At 53.7% G+C, this 21,426-nt stretch overlaps 3 protein-coding genes across 5 annotated transcripts; 2 read left to right on the forward strand and 1 right to left on the reverse strand.

Moving 5' to 3' along the window:
- Window positions 1-347: 347 nt before the first annotated feature.
- Window positions 348-827, reverse strand: Hspb9 (heat shock protein family B (small) member 9). Its single transcript, XM_076871349.2, has one exon. It carries the CDS (start codon window positions 798-800, stop codon window positions 348-350), a length of 453 nt encoding a protein of 150 aa, XP_076727464.2. The 5' UTR covers window positions 801-827.
- Window positions 828-1,899: 1,072 nt separating this feature from the next.
- On the forward strand, window positions 1,900-9,578 carry Kat2a (lysine acetyltransferase 2A). Of its 2 annotated transcripts, none has more exons than XM_076869219.2 (18): window positions 1,900-2,291; window positions 2,430-2,553; window positions 2,893-3,038; window positions 3,152-3,241; window positions 3,532-3,713; window positions 3,799-3,990; window positions 4,885-4,991; window positions 5,189-5,299; window positions 5,385-5,524; window positions 5,610-5,818; window positions 6,052-6,178; window positions 7,234-7,344; window positions 7,738-7,881; window positions 8,148-8,262; window positions 8,355-8,391; window positions 8,473-8,536; window positions 8,671-8,755; window positions 8,870-9,578. In XM_076869219.2, exons 1-18 carry the CDS (start codon window positions 1,953-1,955, stop codon window positions 9,061-9,063), a joined length of 2,517 nt encoding a protein of 838 aa, XP_076725334.1. In that variant the 5' UTR covers window positions 1,900-1,952; the 3' UTR covers window positions 9,064-9,578. The 2 variants fall into 2 exon arrangements, with proteins under 2 accessions (XP_076725334.1, XP_076725335.1); XM_076869220.2 differs by having other exon boundaries at window positions 5,388-5,524.
- Window positions 9,579-11,516: 1,938 nt separating this feature from the next.
- Window positions 11,517-21,379, forward strand: Dhx58 (DExH-box helicase 58). 2 transcript variants are annotated; one of them, XM_076869712.2, is made up of 13 exons: window positions 11,517-11,606; window positions 11,702-11,870; window positions 12,063-12,264; window positions 12,588-12,778; window positions 13,864-13,980; window positions 14,557-14,683; window positions 14,812-15,003; window positions 15,766-16,019; window positions 16,537-16,686; window positions 17,591-17,752; window positions 18,641-18,831; window positions 20,372-20,468; window positions 20,757-21,379. In XM_076869712.2, the coding sequence occupies exons 2-13, from the start codon at window positions 11,703-11,705 to the stop codon at window positions 20,940-20,942; spliced, it is 2,037 nt and encodes a 678-aa protein (XP_076725827.1). In that variant the 5' UTR covers window positions 11,517-11,606; window position 11,702; the 3' UTR covers window positions 20,943-21,379. The 2 variants fall into 2 exon arrangements, with proteins under 2 accessions (XP_076725827.1, XP_076725828.1); XM_076869713.2 differs by having other exon boundaries at window positions 11,522-11,556.
- Window positions 21,380-21,426: the final 47 nt, after the last annotated feature.

The raw sequence follows: 21,426 nt of genomic DNA on the forward strand, positions 1-21,426 counted from the left end.
CCCCTTGCTTTCTTCACCACTTTTGTCCTTCACTGCAACCCCTACCTACACGAAATCCAATCCTGATCTCAGGGCTTTCTGCTAGTTCTGAAGTCAGGTCACATTTGGGCCCTGCCAGCCCTCTGCTGCTCCTGGCTTTAACTGCTGATTGGCAGCTAAGGCCACACTGCCCCCTCCTACTTCTCCAAGGGCGAGAGATCTGATTCTTGGTGGACCACTACCTGGAGGTGCCTTTCCTCCATCCTTCTATGTATAGCTCCAACCCCCTACCTCTGACCTCATCCCCAGAAAAGACAGCAGACAACTTAAGTTTGCTGCACACCACGGTTGTTGTTTACTAGGCCAAGCTAGGTTGAACCCTTCTTAGAGCCACGGCTTCTGAAACTTGATGATCCTGTTAGGGCTTCAGGAGGATGCCGCGACTGGGTTTGGCCTTGGACCCACAGTTGGCCAGAAGGGGTCAGGCAGCAGGTCATGGCGGTGGGATCTAGGCCCGGAGGTAGTTGCATTTGCCGGTGCACCTTCTGTTCCATGCGGTAACCTCCCCTAACCGGGTCTGTACTCTCTATCTGCCGCTGGCCGGTCACCATCAGGTTTCGGCCGTCCACCTGCACCACCAGCTCCTCAGGGGTGAAGCCATGAGCATTCATCTTCATTTGGAAACTTTTAGCATGGTCACTGCCCTGCACAGCGACCTGATCATCCCTGAGCAGTCGCACCGGCAGTGTGGCCACCGGATTACTTTCAGCAAGGGCCACACTGGGGCTCTGGTTGGAGAAACTGTTACCGACCTGCTGCATCCGAGGGAGCAACTGCTGTTGAAGGGCGCGAGGCTCTCTGTGCAGAGCTCAGAGCTTGGGTAGGTGCGCAAGCGCGCAAGAGGAAGTGCCTCACGAGGCCCCACCTCCACCCTAGTTGCTCGGTTCTCTTCGCAGCTGCTTAAGTCTATAGTTTGGGGTCTGCCATGCCTGTCCTACCTCCAAGTGTCAGCATGTCAACCGAGGCTGCTTTTACCTCAAACCCTCTCCCTCCCTATCTGCCTGAGAGGGCTGAGGCTGTAACAGAACTGGATCTTTGGAACCAACTGCATACATCAGACTGAGGCTCAGGGCTAGAAGAGGGCTATTTTGTCTTCTAAGAACCAGGCCTGGGCAAAGAGGATTGTTCCTAGAGCACAGTCATCAGATGGGACTTTCTCCCCTTCTCTGTTTTTCCCTGACTATGCACAATCCGGTGCTGACACATGGGGAGGGATGTGGAGCTCACTCTAGCTCTGGGACCATAAAGACTCCCTCCTGGGGAGGCTTCAGCTTTCTTGGCCCTCAATCCTCAGCCCCACCTAGTAACTTTCTTCATGACTATTGTGGTCACTGCTGTGCCTCTGATGCTCCGTGTTTTGATAATTCTTTGTTGAAGTGTAACAAAAAAGTGTTCAAAAGGGTTCAACTGTCACAAAGCTAACACCCGTATCACCACCACATAGCATAAGATGTTGAACTGTTGTTACATTTAATCTCCCCGGTAGTTGCAATTCTGTGTCTGGAGCTAGATGGAGCAGATCTTTTGACGGGAGCTGGGTGGTGGTGGGTGGCCCGACCTGGCCCAAACCTGTGGGCTTGGGAGGGGCAGAATCCACAAGTCACCCAAACAGGTGCCTGTGTTCTGGAATGCTCCTTGTCCCCAAGAAGAGAGCAATCGTGACTACCCATATAGCTTCAAGAAAAATTACAAGTGAGGAGCGGCCAATCTGGGGTGCTCGCTGGGGCCTCACGAGGTTGTTCTGGACCAAAAGACAAGACAGAAAAGTCTGGAAAGCAGAGGCAGTAGGGAGCGGCCGAGCAAAACTACAACTCCCATCGTGCGCCGGTGCAGCGACGCCTGCGCACAGCGTGCCGGTTGCCCATGCGGCCCTAGGGCTGGGAGCGCGGCGCCGCTCCGCTGCTGGGGAGGCCATGGCGGAACCTTCCCAGGCCCCGACCCCGGCCACGGCCGCGCAGCCCCGGCCCCTTCATTCCCCAGCCCCGGCCCCAACTCCGACTCCTGCGCCCAGCCCCGCTTCAGTCCCGACTCCGGCTCCCACTCCGGCACCAGCCCCCGCTCCAGCTGCAGCCCCAGCTGGGAGCACAGGGACTGGGGGGCCCGGGGTGGGAAGTGGAGGAACTGGGAGCGGGGGGGATCCGGCTCGACCTGGCCTGAGCCAGCAGCAGCGCGCCAGCCAGAGGAAGGCGCAAGTCCGGGGTCTGCCGCGTGCCAAGAAGCTTGAGAAGCTAGGGGTCTTCTCGGCTTGCAAGGTGGGGGCGGGGCCTACTGCGAAGGGGCGGGGCTTGGGGCATCCCAGGGCTCCGGTGGAAATCGGGGCAAAGCGCTGGATACCGAGCGGCCCCAGCTCCACGGGTAAAGCGTCATACATCTGAACCTTCTGCCTCCAGGCCAATGAAACCTGTAAGTGTAATGGCTGGAAAAACCCCAAGCCCCCCACCGCACCCCGCATGGACCTGCAGCAGCCAGCTGCCAACCTGAGCGAGCTGTGCCGCAGCTGTGAGCACCCCTTAGGTAAGGCAGGCATCGCCCTTGGAGCTGGGGTGGAGGGCAGGTTCTGGATCCTGTTTGGACAGGTGACTTAAAAGCTACAGAGCCTCTTAGAAAAACCAGAGATCCCACCTCAAGAGAGATTAGGTTAGAGGTGTGTATGCTCCAAGAAAGGAGAAAAGAAATCTACCAGACAAGAAGAGGCAGGGACCATCCAAATACTAATATAAGGGCATTCGGTCTCAATGTTGGTCACACTGGGTAGAGGGAATAGGGTGTATCATGGCTGGTTGGGGAAAAGTGCAGGAAACCCAGTTGATTTCTGTACATTTTTCCCAACTCCATCACCTGTCCATTTTGAAGCTGACCATGTATCCCACCTGGAGAATGTGTCAGAGGATGAGATTAATCGACTGCTGGGGATGGTGGTGGATGTGGAGAATCTGTTCATGTCTGTTCACAAGGAGGAAGACACAGACACCAAGCAGGTTTATTTCTACCTCTTCAAGGTGAGCTTTCAGGGAATGAAGGTGTGAATCAAGGAGGTGACCCATTTGTGTGGGGGAGGGTTCACAGCTTTGAGCTCAGCTGCCCTCTACTCCTCTTTTTCTCTTCCCTCCAGCTCCTGCGGAAATGCATTCTACAGATGACCCGGCCTGTTGTGGAGGGGTCGTTGGGCAGCCCTCCTTTTGAGAAGCCTAACATTGAACAGGTGGGACGGGGAAGGTGGTAAGAGGAGAATTTGGGGCAGCTTGGAGGAGTGGGGAACCTCTGATGCCCTCTGTCTTCCTCAAGCCAAGAACAGGGGAGAGGTTCATAGAGGAGTATGTCCTGTGCTAACCTCAGCCTGGGGATGGGGAGGGGCATAGTGTCTCTTCACAGAGAGTCCCAGAGTGAGAGGAGCCTTGTCCCTACCCTCCTGGAGCGTCTTTATTTGGGTGAGAAGCCCCTGCTGGCTGATCACGCCTCCTTCCGGTTTCATCCCCCTACCCTCCTTCTCAGGGTGTGCTGAACTTTGTGCAGTACAAGTTTAGTCACCTGGCTCCCCGAGAGCGGCAGACAATGTTCGAGCTCTCAAAGATGTTCCTGCTCTGCCTTAACTACTGGAAGCTTGAGACACCTGCCCAGTTTCGGCAGAGGTCCCAGTCAGAGGATGTGGCTACCTACAAGGTCAATTATACCAGGTAGGTCCAGCCAGGCACTCATGGGGGAAGCTTGTGAACCAGGTTCAGTGGTTCCCACCCTCACCTGCCAAACCTCTACCTCCAGATGGCTGTGTTACTGCCATGTTCCCCAGAGCTGTGATAGCCTCCCCCGCTATGAGACCACCCACGTCTTTGGACGAAGCCTTCTACGGTCCATTTTCACTGTTACTCGCCGGCAGCTGCTGGAAAAGTTCCGAGTAGAAAAGGACAAGCTGGTGCCTGAGAAGAGGACCCTCATCCTTACTCACTTTCCCAAGTAAGGCTCAGTCTGGCCTGTTGGGGTTTTGCCCCAAGTTCACATCCTCGCTGTTGTCCCCTTTTTTCCAGGAAGGCTTCCTGGATTGCTCCCTCCTCTCCCTCCATGGGCCTTCTGGGATCTGGGTGTCTACCTGGCAGACTTGCCCATGGCCCAGAAGCAACTTGCTAGTATTTGCCTTTGCACATACTAGTCTGGGGATGGCAGGTACATGGCCCGAGCTAACGCTACCCCCTCCCACACCCCTTGTAGATGTTACTAATTGTTTCCCATGGGAGCCTGGACACAGCCTCAGAATCCTTACCATCACAGCATTGCAAGAAACCAGAGTTTATGCATGAGGTGAAACCAGTTCCCACCTCTATTCTAGTCATTTCTGTAAACTTACCTCAGTTCTGCCACACCTTCCTCCCTTTTTAACCTGGCTTGTAGCTCTTCTGTTCAAAAAGTCTTTGCTGACTAATCCTGGCCCTCTAGTGCCCCTCCTGCCACCAGGTGGGAACAGGAGGTGGCAAGATGGGGTGGATTCTCAGCTCATTTTGATATTAAGGGGAGCGAGGGGACTCGGGTGACTTGGTGCACTGCCTGACCACACAGCATGGATGGCATCCGCCCAGACCCTGTCTCCCTGTGCTGCCCATCATGGCAAAACTGGATCTCCGATCCCAGCCCTGGGTGTGTCCTGTCCTCTTACCTTCAATTAGAGGAAGCAGGGGGCTGTTTCTCCCCCTTCCAACTAGGGCTTCCCAGAGGGCGGAGGCTGTCTTCTCTCTCAGGCTCCCAGCCCCCTGAGAGCAGGTTTGTCTGGCTGGCCTCCAGTCCCTCTGGAGCCTGACCCAGACTGCAGCAGAGCTGGAGGACAGAGTTGTGGGACAGTTTATACCCTCTGCACAGATTCCTGTCCATGCTTGAGGAGGAGATCTACGGGGCAAACTCTCCTATCTGGGAGTCAGGCTTCACCATGCCACCTTCAGAAGGGACACAGTTGGTTCCCCGGCCAGGTATGTGGCACAGTAGGCTCTGCGGGGTCTCTGCTTGGCTGAAGGAAGCGCCCCTCCCTCCTCCTGTGGGGTAAAAGAACTGGGAATAGCAGCAGTGGGAAAATGTGGGCAGGCTTGACTGGGGCCGAGAGGGCCTGGATTCTTTTGAGGGACCTGCCAACACCTACTCCCTGTCCCTGATATTTTCTCTCTCTCAGCTACAGTCAGTGCAGCAGTTGTTCCCAGCACCCCCATCTTCAGCCCCACCATGGGCGGGGGCAGCAACAGCTCCCTGAGTCTGGATTCCGCTGGGGCCGAGCCCATGCCAGGTGCGTACTTGACCCCTGGCCTCTGACCTGTTCTCACCTTTCCTTCAGCCTTTCTGTCTCTGGGTGACCTTGCCAACCTCCTCAGCAGGCGAGAAGAGGAAGCTTCCAGAGAACTTGACACTTGAGGATGCCAAGCGACTCCGTGTGATGGGCGATATCCCCATGGAGCTGGTCAACGAGGTCATGCTGACCATCACTGACCCTGCCGCCATGCTGGGACCTGAGGTGGGCAGCCCAGCCTATTGTCCAGTGGGAGAAGGGAGCCCTCACCCCACCTGAGGCCCTTGCTCACCTCCCCTGCTCTATCTAGACAAGCCTGCTGTCAGCCAATGCGGCCCGGGATGAGACAGCCCGCCTGGAGGAGCGCCGCGGCATCATCGAGTTCCACGTCATCGGCAACTCGCTGACACCAAAGGCCAATCGGCGGGTGTTGCTTTGGCTTGTGGGGCTGCAGAATGTCTTCTCCCACCAGCTTCCACGCATGCCCAAGGAGTATATCGCCCGCCTCGTCTTTGACCCGTGCGTCCCTGGGTGGCCCCCTACCCCCGGGCACCACACACGGGAGAGCCTCTACTCCTTGGTTTCCCACTCCTCAAAACTGGGGGGCACCTTCCCAATTCTGAGGCTTAGCCTTTGAAAATGATTGCTCCCAAGTTCCCATCCCTGACCACAGTTCAGTCTTCCGGGGCTGTGGGGAGCTAAGGAGCACTAGGGGACAGGTAGGGACTGTGACATGCCCCCTTTCTTCTTAGGAAGCACAAGACTCTGGCTTTGATCAAAGATGGGCGGGTCATCGGTGGAATCTGCTTCCGAATGTTTCCCACCCAGGGCTTCACAGAGATTGTCTTCTGTGCTGTCACCTCAAATGAACAGGTCAAGGTGAGGACAGTGCCCCTGATCCCAGTCTCACCCCACTGCTTGCTTAGGACAGGATAGGTGTGCTGCAGCAGCCTCAGCCCCTTAGTGGCCAGACAGTTCCTCACATACTCACAAGGTGGCAGCAGTACCTTGGTAATTGTACATTGTAAGGCCACACCTGTTGACAAATTGAGCCCAGGGATCAGCAACACTTTTTTCTTTTTTTTTTTTTTTTTGCCGAAAGCTGAAGGTGATCCGGGGATTCAGCTGAAACCCAGGGCCCCATGCGTGGTAGCCAGATGCTGTACCACTGAGCTCCACTCCTAGCCATCAGTGCTTTTTTTTTTTTTTATTTTTAATATTTTTTAGTTGTAGTTGACACAATACCTTTATTTTATTTATATGTGGTGCTGAGGATCGAGCCCAGGGCCTCGCACGTGCCAGGTGGGCGCTCTACTGCTGAGCCACAACCTGTTTTCTTCATCACAAGAACATTTACTTACTTTGGGGAATTAATAATTTACGGTAACTCCACAGATAGCCCTGGTTTCTATCTTTTAATTATCACAATAGACCCACTTGTAGGGTCCCTTGTTCTTGTGTTTCACGTGACCTAGATGATTGTGGTCCTGATGTGTGGGAGACATTGTCTTCTCAAGATTCAAATGCTTTGATGAACAGGCCCCTGTGACTTCCCTTCTTCCCTACCATTCTAAGGCCCAGAGACTGAAAATCAGGCTATGTCGGTTTTGGATCCTGGCCCTTCTGCATCTGGCTAATTGACCTCAAATGCATTTCCTTGTATAGCTGTGTTTTGGTCTTGTCTTTTGTAAAATGGAGATGATAATACCTGTCAGGGGCTGACTGGAGAGTCTGTCTGTGAAGTTAGCACTGGGCCTGGAAATCCAGTGACCTTCTTATCTCCCCACAAATGCCCTATCGTCTGCCATCCACCTTTCCTCCTTCCTGCCTTGGATCCCTGACTGTCCACCTCCTTCCCAAGATGCCTTTCATCTCTATCACTAGAGGTGGTGGGGAGACGTTGTCAGCACTGGGCCCTCCCCACCTCCCCTCAGGGCTATGGCACTCACCTGATGAACCACCTGAAGGAGTATCACATCAAGCACAGCATCCTTTACTTCCTCACCTACGCTGATGAGTACGCCATTGGCTACTTCAAAAAGCAGGTAAGGCCTTCCCCACGTCTACTCACACTGCCTGGAGCCAGGGGTTACTCTGTCTAGCCCCTTGCTGTGGAGGAAGCCAAGTCCCTTTGTCTCTGTCCTACCTGGCATTTGGAGGAAGGCCTTCCTACCGTCTTCCTTCCTTCTGCTGCTGCCCAGGGGGGAACAGGGGCCAATGGGGCATGCCAGAATTGCAAGGCTCTTGGGGGTGAGTTGGGAAGGGGCGGCCTAGCTGGAACCTTTCTGGAGCCAAACTGAGCCCTCGCGGTGCCTTTGGGAGGTTCAGGAACAAGAGAGGAGACCGGGCACACATTGTCCCTCAGGTGCTCTTGGGGGAGGCAGTGAAAGTTGGGGAGTACTTGCTGATAGTTTGGGTCTTACCTGTCCACCCTCCAGGGCTTCTCCAAGGACATCAAGGTGCCCAAGAGCCGCTACCTAGGCTACATCAAGGACTATGAGGGAGCAACACTGATGGAGTGTGAGCTGAACCCCCGGATCCCCTACACGGAGCTGTCCCACATCATCAAGAAGCAGAAAGAGGTGGTGTGCATGCACATCCATGGGACTTTTCTTGGGCACACATGGGGTGGGTTGGGCAAATGTATACCTATACTATGTGTAGATATGTGTGATATGGGGACAGTCCAGGTCTTGGTTCTTGTCCTGCCTCTCAGGGGAAGTTGGGAGGTACTGGATTCGGGGGCAGTACAGCCTGGCTTTTCGTATTGGGGCTCTGACCACAGCCATGGGAATGGTGGTGGGTGTCTAGGGCTGGAGTTGGCCCCTCACACTCTTTTTTCCCTTAGATCATCAAGAAGTTGATCGAGCGCAAACAGGCCCAGATCCGCAAGGTCTACCCTGGGCTCAGCTGCTTTAAGGAAGGTGTGAGGCAGATCCCTGTGGAGAGCGTCCCCGGCATTCGTGAGTAGGGTCCTGACTCGGGGTGGGAGGGTGTACAGCTTGAGTTATGGACAGGCATTCTTAGGAATGCTCTCTCACTCCCTACTCTGCAGGAGAAACAGGCTGGAAGCCATTGGGGAAGGAGAAGGGGTGAGTCTTTTGTGGAGGGAGTGGGTATTGGGGGGTGCGCAGAGGGATTCAGAGCCTCAGACTTGGCATCTCCCATCCCAGCAAGGAACTGAAGGACCCTGACCAGCTGTACACAACCCTCAAAAACCTGCTGGCCCAAATCAAGGTAGGAAGACGAGGTTCCCTTCTGGGGTCGCTGCACCAGTGGCTGCAACTTCATGATTCAGTATATACTGGGTGGCAGTCACAGGTTGGGCAAGGTAACAGTGGGCATGTCCCCAGCTCACCTCTTCTCTCTAGTCACACCCCAGTGCCTGGCCCTTCATGGAGCCTGTGAAGAAGTCAGAGGCCCCTGACTACTACGAGGTCATTCGCTTCCCCATTGGTGAGGACCCTCCATTTCTTCCCTTCTACTTCTGCCCCCAGATCAGCCCCTGGGGAACAGCCCCAGCCACTGTCCTCAGCCTCTTAAAGGTATGCCCTCTCTCCTGCCATCCAGACCTGAAGACCATGACAGAGCGGCTGCGTAGCCGCTACTATGTGACCCGAAAGCTCTTTGTAGCCGACCTGCAGCGGGTGATCGCCAACTGCCGCGAGTACAACCCCCCCGACAGCGAGTACTGTCGCTGTGCCAGTGCGCTGGAGAAGTTCTTCTACTTCAAGCTTAAGGAAGGAGGACTCATCGACAAGTAGGCCCTACGTTTGGACTGCAGCTGTGGCCTACTCTGTCTCCATCGGATTCTCATCTGATCCCTTGGGCTGCCCTGGCCCAGCTCCCTGACTCAGCTGAAGACACTCCAGCCAGGGACCCTCCAGTGCCGGATCCTGCAGGCCTTTCTGCCCTCAGGCACCACCCCAAGCCTGCAGCTCCCTCCCAGCCCTGATTGTGTCTGACCCTGGGAGATGGCTTCTGGGGGCCCCACCCCCAGAGAGGGGCTGGTGGCCAGAAGATGAACTCTGCCCAGCTAATGGCCCCCAGACCTGCTCCCCGCAGAGCTGTGGAGGCATGGAAGCCTGGGCCTGGCCCAGTTGGCTGTTTCCTCAAGGACCAGGACTGCTAATTGTAGCTTCAGAGTGGGCTTCAGAGGTTGGAAGTTCAGCCCCCTCTGGAGGGGCTGTGGCTCACCCTGCATTGTTCTATCAGTCTGTCCCCTGGAAGGGGGCATGGGGACCATTCATTCCCTGGCATTAAATCCTTGGAGGGAACAATAAAGCTTTTTTTTTTTTTTTTAAACACCTTTTTTTTTCTCTCTATTTGTGTGACTGTTTCTTTGGTGTATAAAAGTTTGCAGACTTAGCATGTTGACTTTTGCTCCTCCAATACCCTCTTGCAAACTGTAACCACTCATCCCCAGTCTAGTCCTGTGCTCCACCTGCCTGGCTGAAGCCCCTCTTTTCCCCACTCCAGATTGTTCCTGGTCCACATGCCAGGGACAGCAGAATTCAGAACACATGATACTACTGGCTGCAAAATGGCAGAGGGCTGGCACACACCTGTAATCCCAGCAATTCAGGAGGCTGAGGCAGGAGGATCACAACAAGTTCAAGACCAACCTCAGCAACTTAGTGAGATCCTGTCTCCAGAAAAAAAGAGAAACCCTGTCTCAATAAAAAGGACAGGGATGTGACTCAGTGGTAAAGCATCCCTGGGTTAAATCCCCAGTACTGAACAAAAGGGGCAGGGCAGAGGGTATGTAGTGGCACCCCCTTTCTCCACAGAAAAGTCTTAACTGGAAATCTTCACCATGGCTGATTTTAGGACTGTCAGCAAAAGAGTCTGCAAAAGAATTCAATGTAAATAAACTTTCTATTTTTCAGGTTGTCCTGTTTTACTTGGCCACTGGCCAGGAAGATACCAGCACTCCAGGTGCTGGACACCCTCTTAAAAGTTTTTCCCAAACGTATCCAGAATGGTAGTTTGTAGAAATGTGCAAATAAGGCCTCTGGTCTTGAGCTGGGCTTCACAGAGATGTCTAATTTTTTTTTTTAATTAGATGTTGATGGACCTTTATTTTATTTATTTTTATATGCGGTGCTGAGAATCGAATCCACTGCCTCACACATGCTAGGCAAGTGCTCTACCACTGAGCCACAAACCCAGTCCATGTCTACATTTTTAAGATAAGTTACCAATTGGGCTCCATGGTAACAGCTGGCAGAGGAAGAAAAGGGGAGAAGAAGCTCTCCCCTTCTCAGGTGTTGTCATTGATGGGTTAACTTGCCGAAACAGTGAAAGAAAAAGCTGCTTTTATGTGAACTTTTGCAGACTGAACTTCTGAGCCCCTCCCCTTACATGCTGGGTATAAAACTAAAACTACCTGGGGTTCAGGGGATTGATTGATTACAGCAAAAGCTGTGCCCTCTGAACCTGGCTGCAGCCAAATAAAACTGTTTTCCTGCTATCTTCAGTGCCTTGCCTCGTTTGTCCCTACAACAGGTAAGTTCACAGGAGTGGGTTGGGGATGTGGCTCAGTGGTAGAGCGCTCCCCTAGCATGTGTGAGGCATTGGGTTGGATCCTCAGCACCACATACAAACAAAGATGTTGTGTCCGCCGAAAACTAAAAAAATAAATATTAAAAAATTCTCTCTCTCTCTAAAAAAAAAAAAAAAAAAAAAAAAGTTAAAATAAAAAGTCACAGGAGCAATGAAAACGCCTTCCTGTTAGTAACTTTTTTTTGGGGGGTGGGTGGGTACCAGGGATTGAACACAAAGGTGCTTAATCACTAAGCCACATTCCCAGCCCTTTTTTTTTTTTTTTTCTTTTGGTAGTAGACACAATACATTTATTTTTGTGTGGTGCTGAGAATCAATCCAAGTGCCTTACACATGCCAGGCAAGTGCTCTACCACTGAGCCACAACCCCAGCACCCCCAACCCTTTTTATTTTAAAACCGTCTGGCTAAATTGCTTAGAACCTCAATAAATTGCTAAGGCTGGCTTTGAACTCGAGATCCTCCTGCCTTAGCCTCCAGAGTTGCTGGGATTATAGGCATGGGCTTCGGTGCTCAGCTGTCAGTAACTTTTCTATCTCTGCCCCAGGTGCACAGAGTTCTTGCCCCCGAGGTAGGGATTGGGCTGGGCTTCAAATGGTCTGGCTCCTCCCCTCAGTTTCAGTTTCCGTTTCTCTGATTCCGAAAGGGGCTTTCCAGGGCTTCCCAGAGAACCAGGCTGGGCTGGGATAACGGGTAGGCTGTGTTACTCTGGCCTCTCCCCTCTTGGCCAGAGCAGCTTCTAGGTGGGTCCTAAGGGTACCTTGCTCCACCTTCCGCAAATGGAATAGAGTCCTGTGAGGTTGGGAGCCAGGGAATCTGAGTACCTTGCCATTTCCAGAATGGAGCTGCGACCTTACCAGTGGGAGGTGATCAAGCCCGCCCTGGAGGGCAAGAACATCATCATATGGCTGCCCACTGGCTCCGGGAAGACCCGGGCAGCTGCTTATGTGGCCAAGAGGCATCTAGAGACTGTGGATGGAGCCAAGGTTGTGGTACTAGTCAACAGGGTAAGTGATCTACCCTCCCTGCAGTGGGGTCTCAGGCAATTTGTGGTCCTCTCCAGAGCTGCTGTGGCCCCTAAGCTCACCTGTTTTTTTTCACCCTAGTCCAGGACCCAGCCATGTCATGAGGGTCACCTTTCCTCTCACCCACTCCCCAGGCTGCTGATCCACCTTTCTCTCTTTCTCCCCCACACCCAGGTGCATCTGGTAACCCAGCATGCTGAGGAGTTCAGTCGCATGCTAGATGGACGCTGGACCATGACAACCCTGAGTGGGGACATGGGGCCACGAGCTGGCTTTGGCCACATGGCCCGAAGCCATGACCTGGTCATCTGTACAGCTGAGCTGCTACAGATTGCACTGACCAGCCCTGAGGAGGAGGAGCACGTGGAACTCACAGGTAAGGCTGTGGGCAGGGGAAAGGGCATACACCTGAGCTGTTCTTGAGTCAGATACCAGGAGTTTTTTTAGGGGGGTGTAAGTTCCCATTCGCCAAACCCCATCTATACTAGTGGAAACAGACCTGGCTGCATTGCAGGATCTTAGGCACGTTCCTTTCCCCAGCTGAGCCTCGGTTTACTAATCTGTAAATTGGGAGGTAAATTGGCTGCATGTTGTGAAGGGAAGGAGTTCTCAGATGGGTGGGGGAACTTCATGAAACAAAGCTTATTGTAGGAAAGGTTGTGCAAACCTAAGTCACAGCTTTCCCTCTTATGCCCTCAGCCTTCTCCTTGATTGTGGTGGATGAGTGTCACCACACACACAAGGATACTATCTACAACATCATCCTCAGCCGGTACCTACAGCATAAGCTGCAGAGGGCACGGCCCCTACCCCAGGTGCTGGGTCTCACAGCCTCCCCAGGCACTGGTGGGGCCTCCAAGCTCAGCGGGGCCATTGACCACATCCTACAGGTCAGCTTGACCCCTGTGGCCCTCCCACCATCACACCCACCAGGGACCTCCTGCCTGCCTGTACCCCATGCCCAGCAGCTCTCCCAGGCTCTCTGTGGTGGGGTCCAGGCCAACCTCCTCACCCAAGGTCCAGCCTCTAATGACTTCTTATGACACTTAGAATAAGCTCACTTAGAAAGTCCCCTGTGCAGATCTAGCCCCTGCCTCTCCAACCTCAGTTCCCATGCTGTCCTCTGCATGCAATCTACAGCTACACTGACCTTTTTTTTTTTTTTTTTTTTTCTGTATCTTGAACATGTTGGGTTCGGTCTCATCTCCAGACATCTGCACTTAACTATCCTTTTTTGCCAGGAATGGTGATCTCCTTAAACTGACCCCCATCTGATTTCTTCTGATTCACCCAGCAACTTCCCCCACACCTATACCTCACCCCCACCCTGTCCTGGAGTTGACCTCTGGGGCACTCTGTCACTGAATCACAGCCCTTTTCATTTATTTATTTATTTTTGGTGGTGCTGGGGATCAAACCTAGGACGTTGTGCATGTGAGGCAAGCACTCTACCAACTGAGCTATATCCCCAACCCTATTTTCTTTTTATTTTGAGACAGAGTCTTGCTAAATTACTGAGGCTGGCCTCAAACTAGTGACTCTTCTGCCTCAGCCTCCCAGGTAGCTAGGATTACAGGTGTGCGCCACCATGCCTGGCCACTGGACACTTTAATGTCCTCCTTCATAGTTTTCCTTGGTCATCCCCATGCTCTCTGTCACATCATCCAGCTTTAGTCTCTTCAGAGCTCATTAATACTGACACACTCTCATTCTAGTATTCTTTTAATGGTTTATTAACCATCTCTCCCATCCCAGCCTAAGTTCCTCTCTGTCCCCAGTGCCTAGAATATTAGCAACACAGAGAGGGCAAGCAAAACTTTTGTGGAAGTGAATCACATGTTGAAGAATGAAAGTCCCCATGACCCTGCTTCAGGCTCTCCTGTCTTCAGCTGGGACCCATCCTGCCCCAAAAGTTCGGCTCACGGCCCCCATAGAACCTTCCCTTTTCCAGTGAAGCCTTCTCTGTTGCCCCCAGCTCTGTGCTAACTTGGATACATGGCGCATCATGTCACCTGAGAAATACCGCTCCCAGCTGCAAGAGCACAGTCCAAAGACATGCAAGCAGTACGACCTCTGCCACAGGCGCAGGCAGGTATGTGGGGGAGGGGCACGGAGTGGGCATAGGGTCAGATGTGCGGTTAGGGAACCTGGGTTTGAGCATTATTGATTAGACCCTCACTAGCTCTGGGACTTCAGGTCTCTTATGAGCCTCCACTTATGCTTTCTGTGCAATGGAGGCATATACAGCCCTTGGCCACAGAGGTGCGAGCAGCCCGCTGTTTGGATTGGCTCAGATGGCACTGAGGCCATCATCAAAGCCCTACGCATGCTGTGGGTTGCTCTGCAAGCTGTGAAGCTGGAACACTTTGTGATGAGGTTGTATCAAGTTCTTTCTTTCATTAGAGACACTGTCTGGCTCTGCTATGATAGGGCTAGACAAGGACTAGGCATCACTGTGCCCAGACCAGGGGACAAAAGTACGTAGTAGGTCAAAGAGCAGGAGCTGGATCCAGAAACCTGGTCCCAGCCTCCAGCCAGGGCTCCACACTTGAGCCCCGCCCCCGACGTTGGAGCGCTCACCTCTCAGATGAAATCCAGGGGGGATCCCCTAGTGGGTGCCCATCCAGTGTGTAAGGAGGTCCCCTCAAACACTCGCTCCTCTTGCCAGGACCCATTTGGGGATTTGCTAAAGAAACTCATGAATCAAATCCACGACTACCTGGAGATGCCAGAGTTGAGCCGGGACTTTGGAACGCAGATGTACGAGCAGCAGGTGGTGGAGCTGAGCAAGTCTGGTGAGACCCGCAGCTGGAGGGGAGGGCTAGGTTACTCGATTGGCCGCCTGGGGTGGGGGTTGCCCGGGGTGGGGGGCTTGGGGCGGAGCTTAGCCACAGCTCTGACCCTGTGCTCCGCTTCTCCCCAGCTGCCGAGGCGGGGCTCCAGCAGCGAAGGGTGTATGCCCTTCACCTGCGGCGCTACAACGACGCACTGCTCATCCATGACACTGTCCGCGCAGTGGACGCCCTGACCTCTCTGCAGGATTTCTACCACAGGGAACGTGCCACCAAAACCCAGATCCTGCGCGCTGAGCGCTTGCTGCTGGCCCTGTTCGATGGTGAGGCATGGAGATTCAGAACTGGATCAGGGGTCAGAGACCTGCCAGGGCCCAAGTGCCAACACGGGCTGGAAAGGTGCTGGGGGCCCTTCTTTTCTAACCAAAATCCAAGGCCATGGATAGGACAGGTTTATTTCCTCATTTATGAGAAGTTACATAGTTTTTTTTAATTAATATTTTGAGACATTTTAAAACCGGTTAGTTGGGAGTGGACCGGAAATTCTGGGGTGTGTGTTTCCTTTAGGCTGAGAAAGTAAACCCCATAGTGTCAGAGTGAAATTTAAGGTTGGAAGCCTCAGCACAGTCTGGAGTCAAGAAACCCAAGGTCAAGTCAATCTGGGTAGCAGAGGTCATCTTGAAAACCTCCATGGTGGGGCTCCAGCCACCAACTCTGTAGCTGAGTTGAGGAGGGCTGCTGGCTAAAGGTCTGTGAGCAAAGGACTGGTCTTGAGAGTTGGGCCTGACAGGCACCTTTAAGTATGCTTTGGGGCACATTCCCCTTGGGCAATGAGTAGGAACAAGTGTCCTTCCCTGTAGCCCCCCTGTGCTCTGCAGTCCTATCTCTGTGGACACCCCCTTCCCCAGTCCCCCGTTCCCCAGTTCCTCAGTCCCTCCTTCCCCAGTTCCCCAACCCTCCTTTCCCCCCTCCCCCAATCCCCCCTCCCCCAATCCCCAATCCCCTCTTCCCCAATCCCCCCTTCCTCACTCCCCTTCTTCTTCCCGGACTTGAGTCCTGTGTCCCTGTTTTGGGGTTTTCTGCAGGTCACAAGGATATTCTGACCCGATTGGCAACTCATGGCCCTAAGAACCCAAAACTAGAGATGCTCGAACAGATTCTGCTGAAGCAGTTCAGGAGCCCTGACAACCCCCGCGGCATCATCTTTACCCGAACCCGCCAGAGTGCTCACTCCCTTCTGCTCTGGCTCCAGCAGCAGCCGGGCCTGCAGACAGTGGACATCAGGGCTCAGCTGCTGATTGGAGCTGGGAACAGCAGCCAGACCACCCACATGACCCAGGTGGGGGCTGTGGAGAATGATGCTGGGGCTGCAAGGGTTCCCTAGGGGAGAAGTGGGGCAGGGTCTTCAGCACAGAATAATGGGGACAGGGTGACCGTCAGGGAGAGGGATCTCGAATATCTCCAGGCAGAGAGCTGCAGCCAACACTGAGATCCCTGGTGCTGAAGGTACCCCCAATGTGGGAGTCCCTGGGGCAGGGAGAGGGGTTTAGGGGCATATGGGGAAAGAGGTAGGTGATGTAGTTCCTTAGGGCAGGGTACGGGAATCGGGGGGTTTGTTGTGGGAAAACAGTGCCTGGAGTTCTGGGGTAGAAGAACAGGGACCTTTAGGGGTTCTTAGGGGAGATAGAGATTGGATGTATCTGGAAAGGTAGGCAGGATCCTGGGGCATTGGGATAGAGGTGGGTCTCTAGATTCCTAGGGAAATAGAACAAGATAGTGAAAGGGCTGTACCTGGAGAGGCTGCTCTGGCAGGTAGCAGGGCCTAACCCCACTAGTCTTTGTCCTCCTTTCCACAGAGGGACCAGCAAGAAGTGATCCGGAAGTTCCGACTTGGCTCTCTGAACCTTCTGGTAGCCACAAGCGTGGCTGAGGAGGGATTGGACATAGCCCAGTGCAATGTGGTTGTGCGTTATGGGCTCCTCACCAATGAAATCTCCATGGTCCAGGTGCTCGAAGCCCTCCCCCTCCACAGCCCTCCCCCCTCCAGAGCCCTCAGGAGCCCCTCATCTCCCTCCTCCCCCTCATCTCCCTCCTCCCCCTCATCTCCCTCCTCCCCCTCATCTTCCTCCTCCCCATCTTCTTCCTCCTCCCCCCTCCTCATCTTCCTCCTCCCCCCTCCTCATCTTCCTCCTCCCCTCCCCCATCTTCCTCCTCCCCTCCCCCATCTTCCTCCTCCCCTCCCCCATCTTCCTCCTCCCCTCCCCCATCTTCCTCCTCCCCTCCCCCATCTTCCTCCTCCCCTCCCCCATCTTCCTCCTCCCCTCCCCCATCTTCCTCCTCCCCTCCTCCCCATCTTCCTCCTCCCCTCCTCCCCATCTTCCTCCTCCCCTCCTCCCCATCTTCCTCCTCCCCTCCTCCCCTCCTCCCCATCTTCCTCCTCCCCATCTTCCTCCTCCCCTCCTCCCCATCTTCCTCCCCCCCTCCTCCCCATCTTCCTCCTCCCCTCCTCCCCATCTTCCTCCTCCCCTCCTCCTCCCCATCTTCCTCCTCCCCATCTTCCTCCTCCCCTCCTCCTCCCCTCCTCCCCATCTTCCTCCTCCCCTCCTCCCCATCTTCCTCCTCCCCATCTTCCTCCTCCCCTCCTCCCCATCTTCCTCCTCCCCTCCTCCCCATCTTCCTCCTCCCCTCCTCCCCATCTTCCTCCTCCCCTCCTCCCCATCTTCCTCCTCCCCTCCTCCCCATCTTCCTCCTCCCCTCCTCCCCATCTTCCTCCTCCCCTCCTCCCCATCTTCCTCCTCCCCTCCTCCCCCTCCTCCTTCTCCCCTCCTCCCCCTCCTCCCCATCTTCCTCCTCCCCCTCCCCTCCTCATCTTCCTCCTCCCGCTTTCTTCCTCATCTTCCTCCTCCCCAGGCAAGGGGCCGTGCCCGGGCTGGTCAGAGCTTGTACTCATTTGTGGCGACAGAGGGCAGTCGGGAACTTCGGAGGGAGCTGACCAATGAGGCACTGGAGGCTCTGATGGAGCAGGCAGTGGCAGCTGTGCAGAGGATGGACCAGGCCGAGTACCAGGCCAAGGTCTGTGGGCTGTCTGGGGAGGGACAGGCTGTTTCTGAACTATCCAAACCTCCACCTGGCAGGTCTGTGTACCCACACACGCTCCCCGTGTGTTCCTTTCCCTTGGCAGCTAGCCTTGCTCACCAGGGGGAGGTTTGGATCCTTTAGAAAAAGATAGGGGTCAGGGGCGGGGCTGCTTAGGAAGGCAGTGCTTGTCTCCAAAGGGCCATGTCTGAGTCTTTTCATTTACCCTTACCACTAGACACTTTCTATATCTGTGAGTCCTTCTGGAACCAGGTGGGGTAGGGGGAGAGGAGACACATGTGCAAGACAAGCCCAGAATCAGGACTATGTCGGCTCTCCAGAGGCAAAATCACCCTCATCCAGCCTTGTCCAGAATGGTCCTGCTTTGTGCCTGTTGTCCCAGCATAATTATTAATGATGCCCCCTGACAGATTCAAGAAGCAGCTTTGGCCAGGAGTGGTGGTACATGCCTGTAATCCCAGCTGCTCAGGAGGCTGAGGCAGGAAGATCATGAGTTTAAAGCCAGCCTCAGCAACTTAAGTGCCAAGCAACGCAGTGAGATCCTGTCTCTAAATAATATACTAAATAGGGCTAGGGATGTGGCTCAGTGGTTGAGTGCCCAAGTTCAATCCCTGGTACCCCAAAACAAAAACAAAAAAACCCAGCTTTGCATGAAGTCCTAGAAAGGGGGGACAGAGATTCAGTATGAAACCTACTCTTCCCCCATCCCCATAAAATTTTTCTCAAAGGGTTTCAAAACCTCCTGGGAAGATTAAGGAAAGTTCCTTCTAGGTATAAATTATCTAAGGAGTTTTTTTGGCCCCTGGAACATTCCTGGAGTCAGGTCTTATGGGCCCCAGCCATGCCCTGGTATCCCCTTCCCAGATCCGGGATCTGCAGCAGGCAGCCCTGATCAAGCGAGCAGCACGGGCCGCCCAACAGGAGAGTCGGAGGCAGCAGTTTTCAGCGGAGCATGTGCAACTACTCTGCATCAACTGTATGGTGGCAGTGGGCCATGGGAGTGACCTGCGGAAAGTAGAGGGCACCCACCACGTCAATGTGAACCCCAACTTCTCGTAAGACCTATGGAAGGGGATGGGAAGTAGGGAGGTGTAGGATGGAGGACTGCCAATCTCTTCTATCCAGACAGTGCCTTGAGGAGTTAAAGAACATTTTAATCAGTACTGAATTGGTACTGATTTTGCATTTTCTTTTCTTTTTCTTTTTCTTTTTTTTAGCATATATGTGGTGATGGGGATCAAATCCAGGGATGCTTTACCCCCATGAGATGCATCCCCAGACCTTTTTATTTTTGTAAAACTTTGAGGCAGGATCTTGCTAAATGACTTAGGCTGGCCTCAAACATGCAATCCTCCTGCCTCCGCCTCCCTTATAGCTAGGATTACAGGCGTGCTGTAGTGTGCCCTGCTTAGTTTTGCACTTTCACAGTACTCTGGTCAGACAGGTTTATCCTCACCCCATTTTACAAGTGAAAAAATTGAGACCCAAGAAACTGAACAACTCGCCCAGCTTCCGTGGCCACTGTGATCAAGAATTGGAGTTTGGGATGCATGCTCCGTGTTGACTGTCCACAAACTGGCCCCCTGGCCCTACCTACTCTGAGGACAACAAGAGAGGCTGGCTTCTCAGGCATGGTGGTGTGTGCCGGTTGTCTCAGCTCCTCTGGAGGTTAAGGCAGGAGGAGCCCTTAAGCCCAAGAGTTCAAGGCTAGCCTGGGCAACCAAGATCCAAGCTCAAAAAGAAAGAAGGAAAAAAAGGAAGGAGAGGCTCAGTTGTGCTATCATCCCACATCCTCTGTCTCCTAGGGGGTAACCTTGCCCCAGCCTCCACCCATTCATTAGGTGCCTGCTGTATGCCAGGACACTCTGCCAAGGATCTTCACACAGGTTCCCTCTTTGGAGGAGGTAGCCTTTCAAATGGGTTGGGTTTGAATGTGGCAAGATCAGAGGGACAGGGCTGATGAGACACAGGATGGGAATAATTCCAGTTGACCTGAGTGGAAGCGAACGTGAGTGATGAGGTTCAAAAAGCAGATGGAGGGCTGGGGATGTGGCTCAAGTGGTAGCGCGCTCGCCTGGCATGCGTGCGGCCCGTGTTTGATCCTCAGCACCACATACAAACAAAGATGTTGTGTCCACCGAAAACTTAAAAAATAAATAAATAAATATTAAAAAAAAAAAAAAAAAAAAAGCAGATGGACCCAGCCCATGGTGGATGGATGTTGAAGGTGGGCCTGGACAGTCCAGGCTTTATCCAGGAGGCAGTGAGGAGTGTTGGATGGATTCTGAGCAAGGGAATGTCAGGGAAGATATTTCCTCGTAGTTGGTGGGGTCGGGAATAAGGATTGAAGGAAGAGATCCATCAGACTTTGAAATTTTCCAGGTAGGGGATGTTGAGGCCTGAACATGGGTGGAGGGGAATGGCATGAGGCCACACAGGCAGAGCTTATTGAAGATCAGATTTCCTGGCCCTGGGAATTCTGTGCCTCTGGATAGGCAGGTCCAAGACCGAGGCAGAAGCTCAGCCAATTAGAGGGCATGAAGTCTGGGCAGAGTGGGTCCCATAAGGGCTGTGTCCACTCCCATTCCCCTTCAGGATCTACTATAATGTCTCCCGGGAGCCCGTGGTCATTGACAGAGTCTTCAAGGACTGGAGACCAGGGGGTACCATTAGCTGTAGGAACTGTGGTGAGGTAAGTGCCTGGACCATGTCCCAGTCCCCAGAGCTCTGAGCCCTTCTGCAAAAGCCCCCATGTGGGAGAAGGCCTAACATCTGCCCCCAGGGAACCCTCATTAGGAAGAGGGAGCCAGCCCTGCCCCAGAGGCTCCCAGTGTGAGGAAGGTGGTCTGGAGCCCACATTTTGATAAGGGTGCTAACTCCCAATCTCGAGTGGGAGGCAGGACTAACACAGAATTCTACCTTGAGGAGAAGAGCCCAATCTGAGGCAGAGACCAGATCCTGCACTCTGTCCCACCCCCAGGTTTGGGGTCTGCAGATGATCTACAAGTCCGTGAATCTTCCAGCACTCAGAATCCGCAGCATGCTGCTGGAGACCCCTCGAGGGCGGATCCAGGCCAAAAAATGGTCCCGGGTGCCCTTCCCAGTGGCTGACTTCAACATCCTGCAAGACTGTGCCCAGGGCCTGTCTGATCTTTCCCTGGAATGACTCTCATCCCTGCAATGTCTGACTCAAACTGCAGGGGGCAGTAGAGTCCACAACAGCCATTGTCTTTCTCTGGGAAAAGCCTTGGTCCAGGCCTCTCCTTCCTGAGTCACCAGCCCTGGGCACTGTGCTGACCAGTTACAAAAGAACCCTTGGGCACCCTGGTTGTCTTCAAATCCAACAACAAGGAAGCAACTGGAAGCCCACAGCTCAGCCCCAGGCCCATGAACCCACATATATTCGCCCTTTCTGTGTCTGTCTCTGTCTGTCTCTGTCTGTCTGTCTCTCCTCTCCTCTCACTCTCTCATACATTTGCACTGGATGGAGTTGGGGAAATTGAGGCAGGAGAATTGCCATACTGTATGAGGAACAACGTTTCTTTCCTGCCAAAGCCATTTGTTTTCTTGGGGCTCCCCATTAAGTTAAAAATAAAATGGAAAAATGGGTAGAAATGTGTAGTATTTTATTTGTTTTGGTACCATGGATT

Source organism: Callospermophilus lateralis, chromosome 11 (genome assembly GCF_048772815.1).
Source record: "Callospermophilus lateralis isolate mCalLat2 chromosome 11, mCalLat2.hap1, whole genome shotgun sequence".
Taxonomy (NCBI): Eukaryota; Metazoa; Chordata; class Mammalia; order Rodentia; family Sciuridae; genus Callospermophilus; species Callospermophilus lateralis.

Excerpts from the sequence above, each read along its gene's own strand:
- Hspb9 (XM_076871349.2), bottom strand. The coding sequence starts at position 800 with ATGCAGCAGGTCGGTAACAGTTTCTCCAACCAGAGCCCCAGTGTGGCC.
- Kat2a (XM_076869219.2), top strand. The coding sequence starts at position 1,953 with ATGGCGGAACCTTCCCAGGCCCCGACCCCGGCCACGGCCGCGCAGCCC. Across the intron at positions 2,292-2,429 it reads GGGTCTTCTCGGCTTGCAAG|GCCAATGAAACCTGTAAGTG; the intron begins GTGGGGGCGGGG and ends TTCTGCCTCCAG. Across the intron at positions 5,300-5,384 it reads TGGGGCCGAGCCCATGCCAG|CAGGCGAGAAGAGGAAGCTT; the intron begins GTGCGTACTTGA and ends CAACCTCCTCAG.
- Dhx58 (XM_076869712.2), top strand. The coding sequence starts at position 11,703 with ATGGAGCTGCGACCTTACCAGTGGGAGGTGATCAAGCCCGCCCTGGAG. Across the intron at positions 16,687-17,590 it reads ATGAAATCTCCATGGTCCAG|GCAAGGGGCCGTGCCCGGGC; the intron begins GTGCTCGAAGCC and ends CCTCCTCCCCAG. Across the intron at positions 20,469-20,756 it reads GCTGTAGGAACTGTGGTGAG|GTTTGGGGTCTGCAGATGAT; the intron begins GTAAGTGCCTGG and ends TCCCACCCCCAG.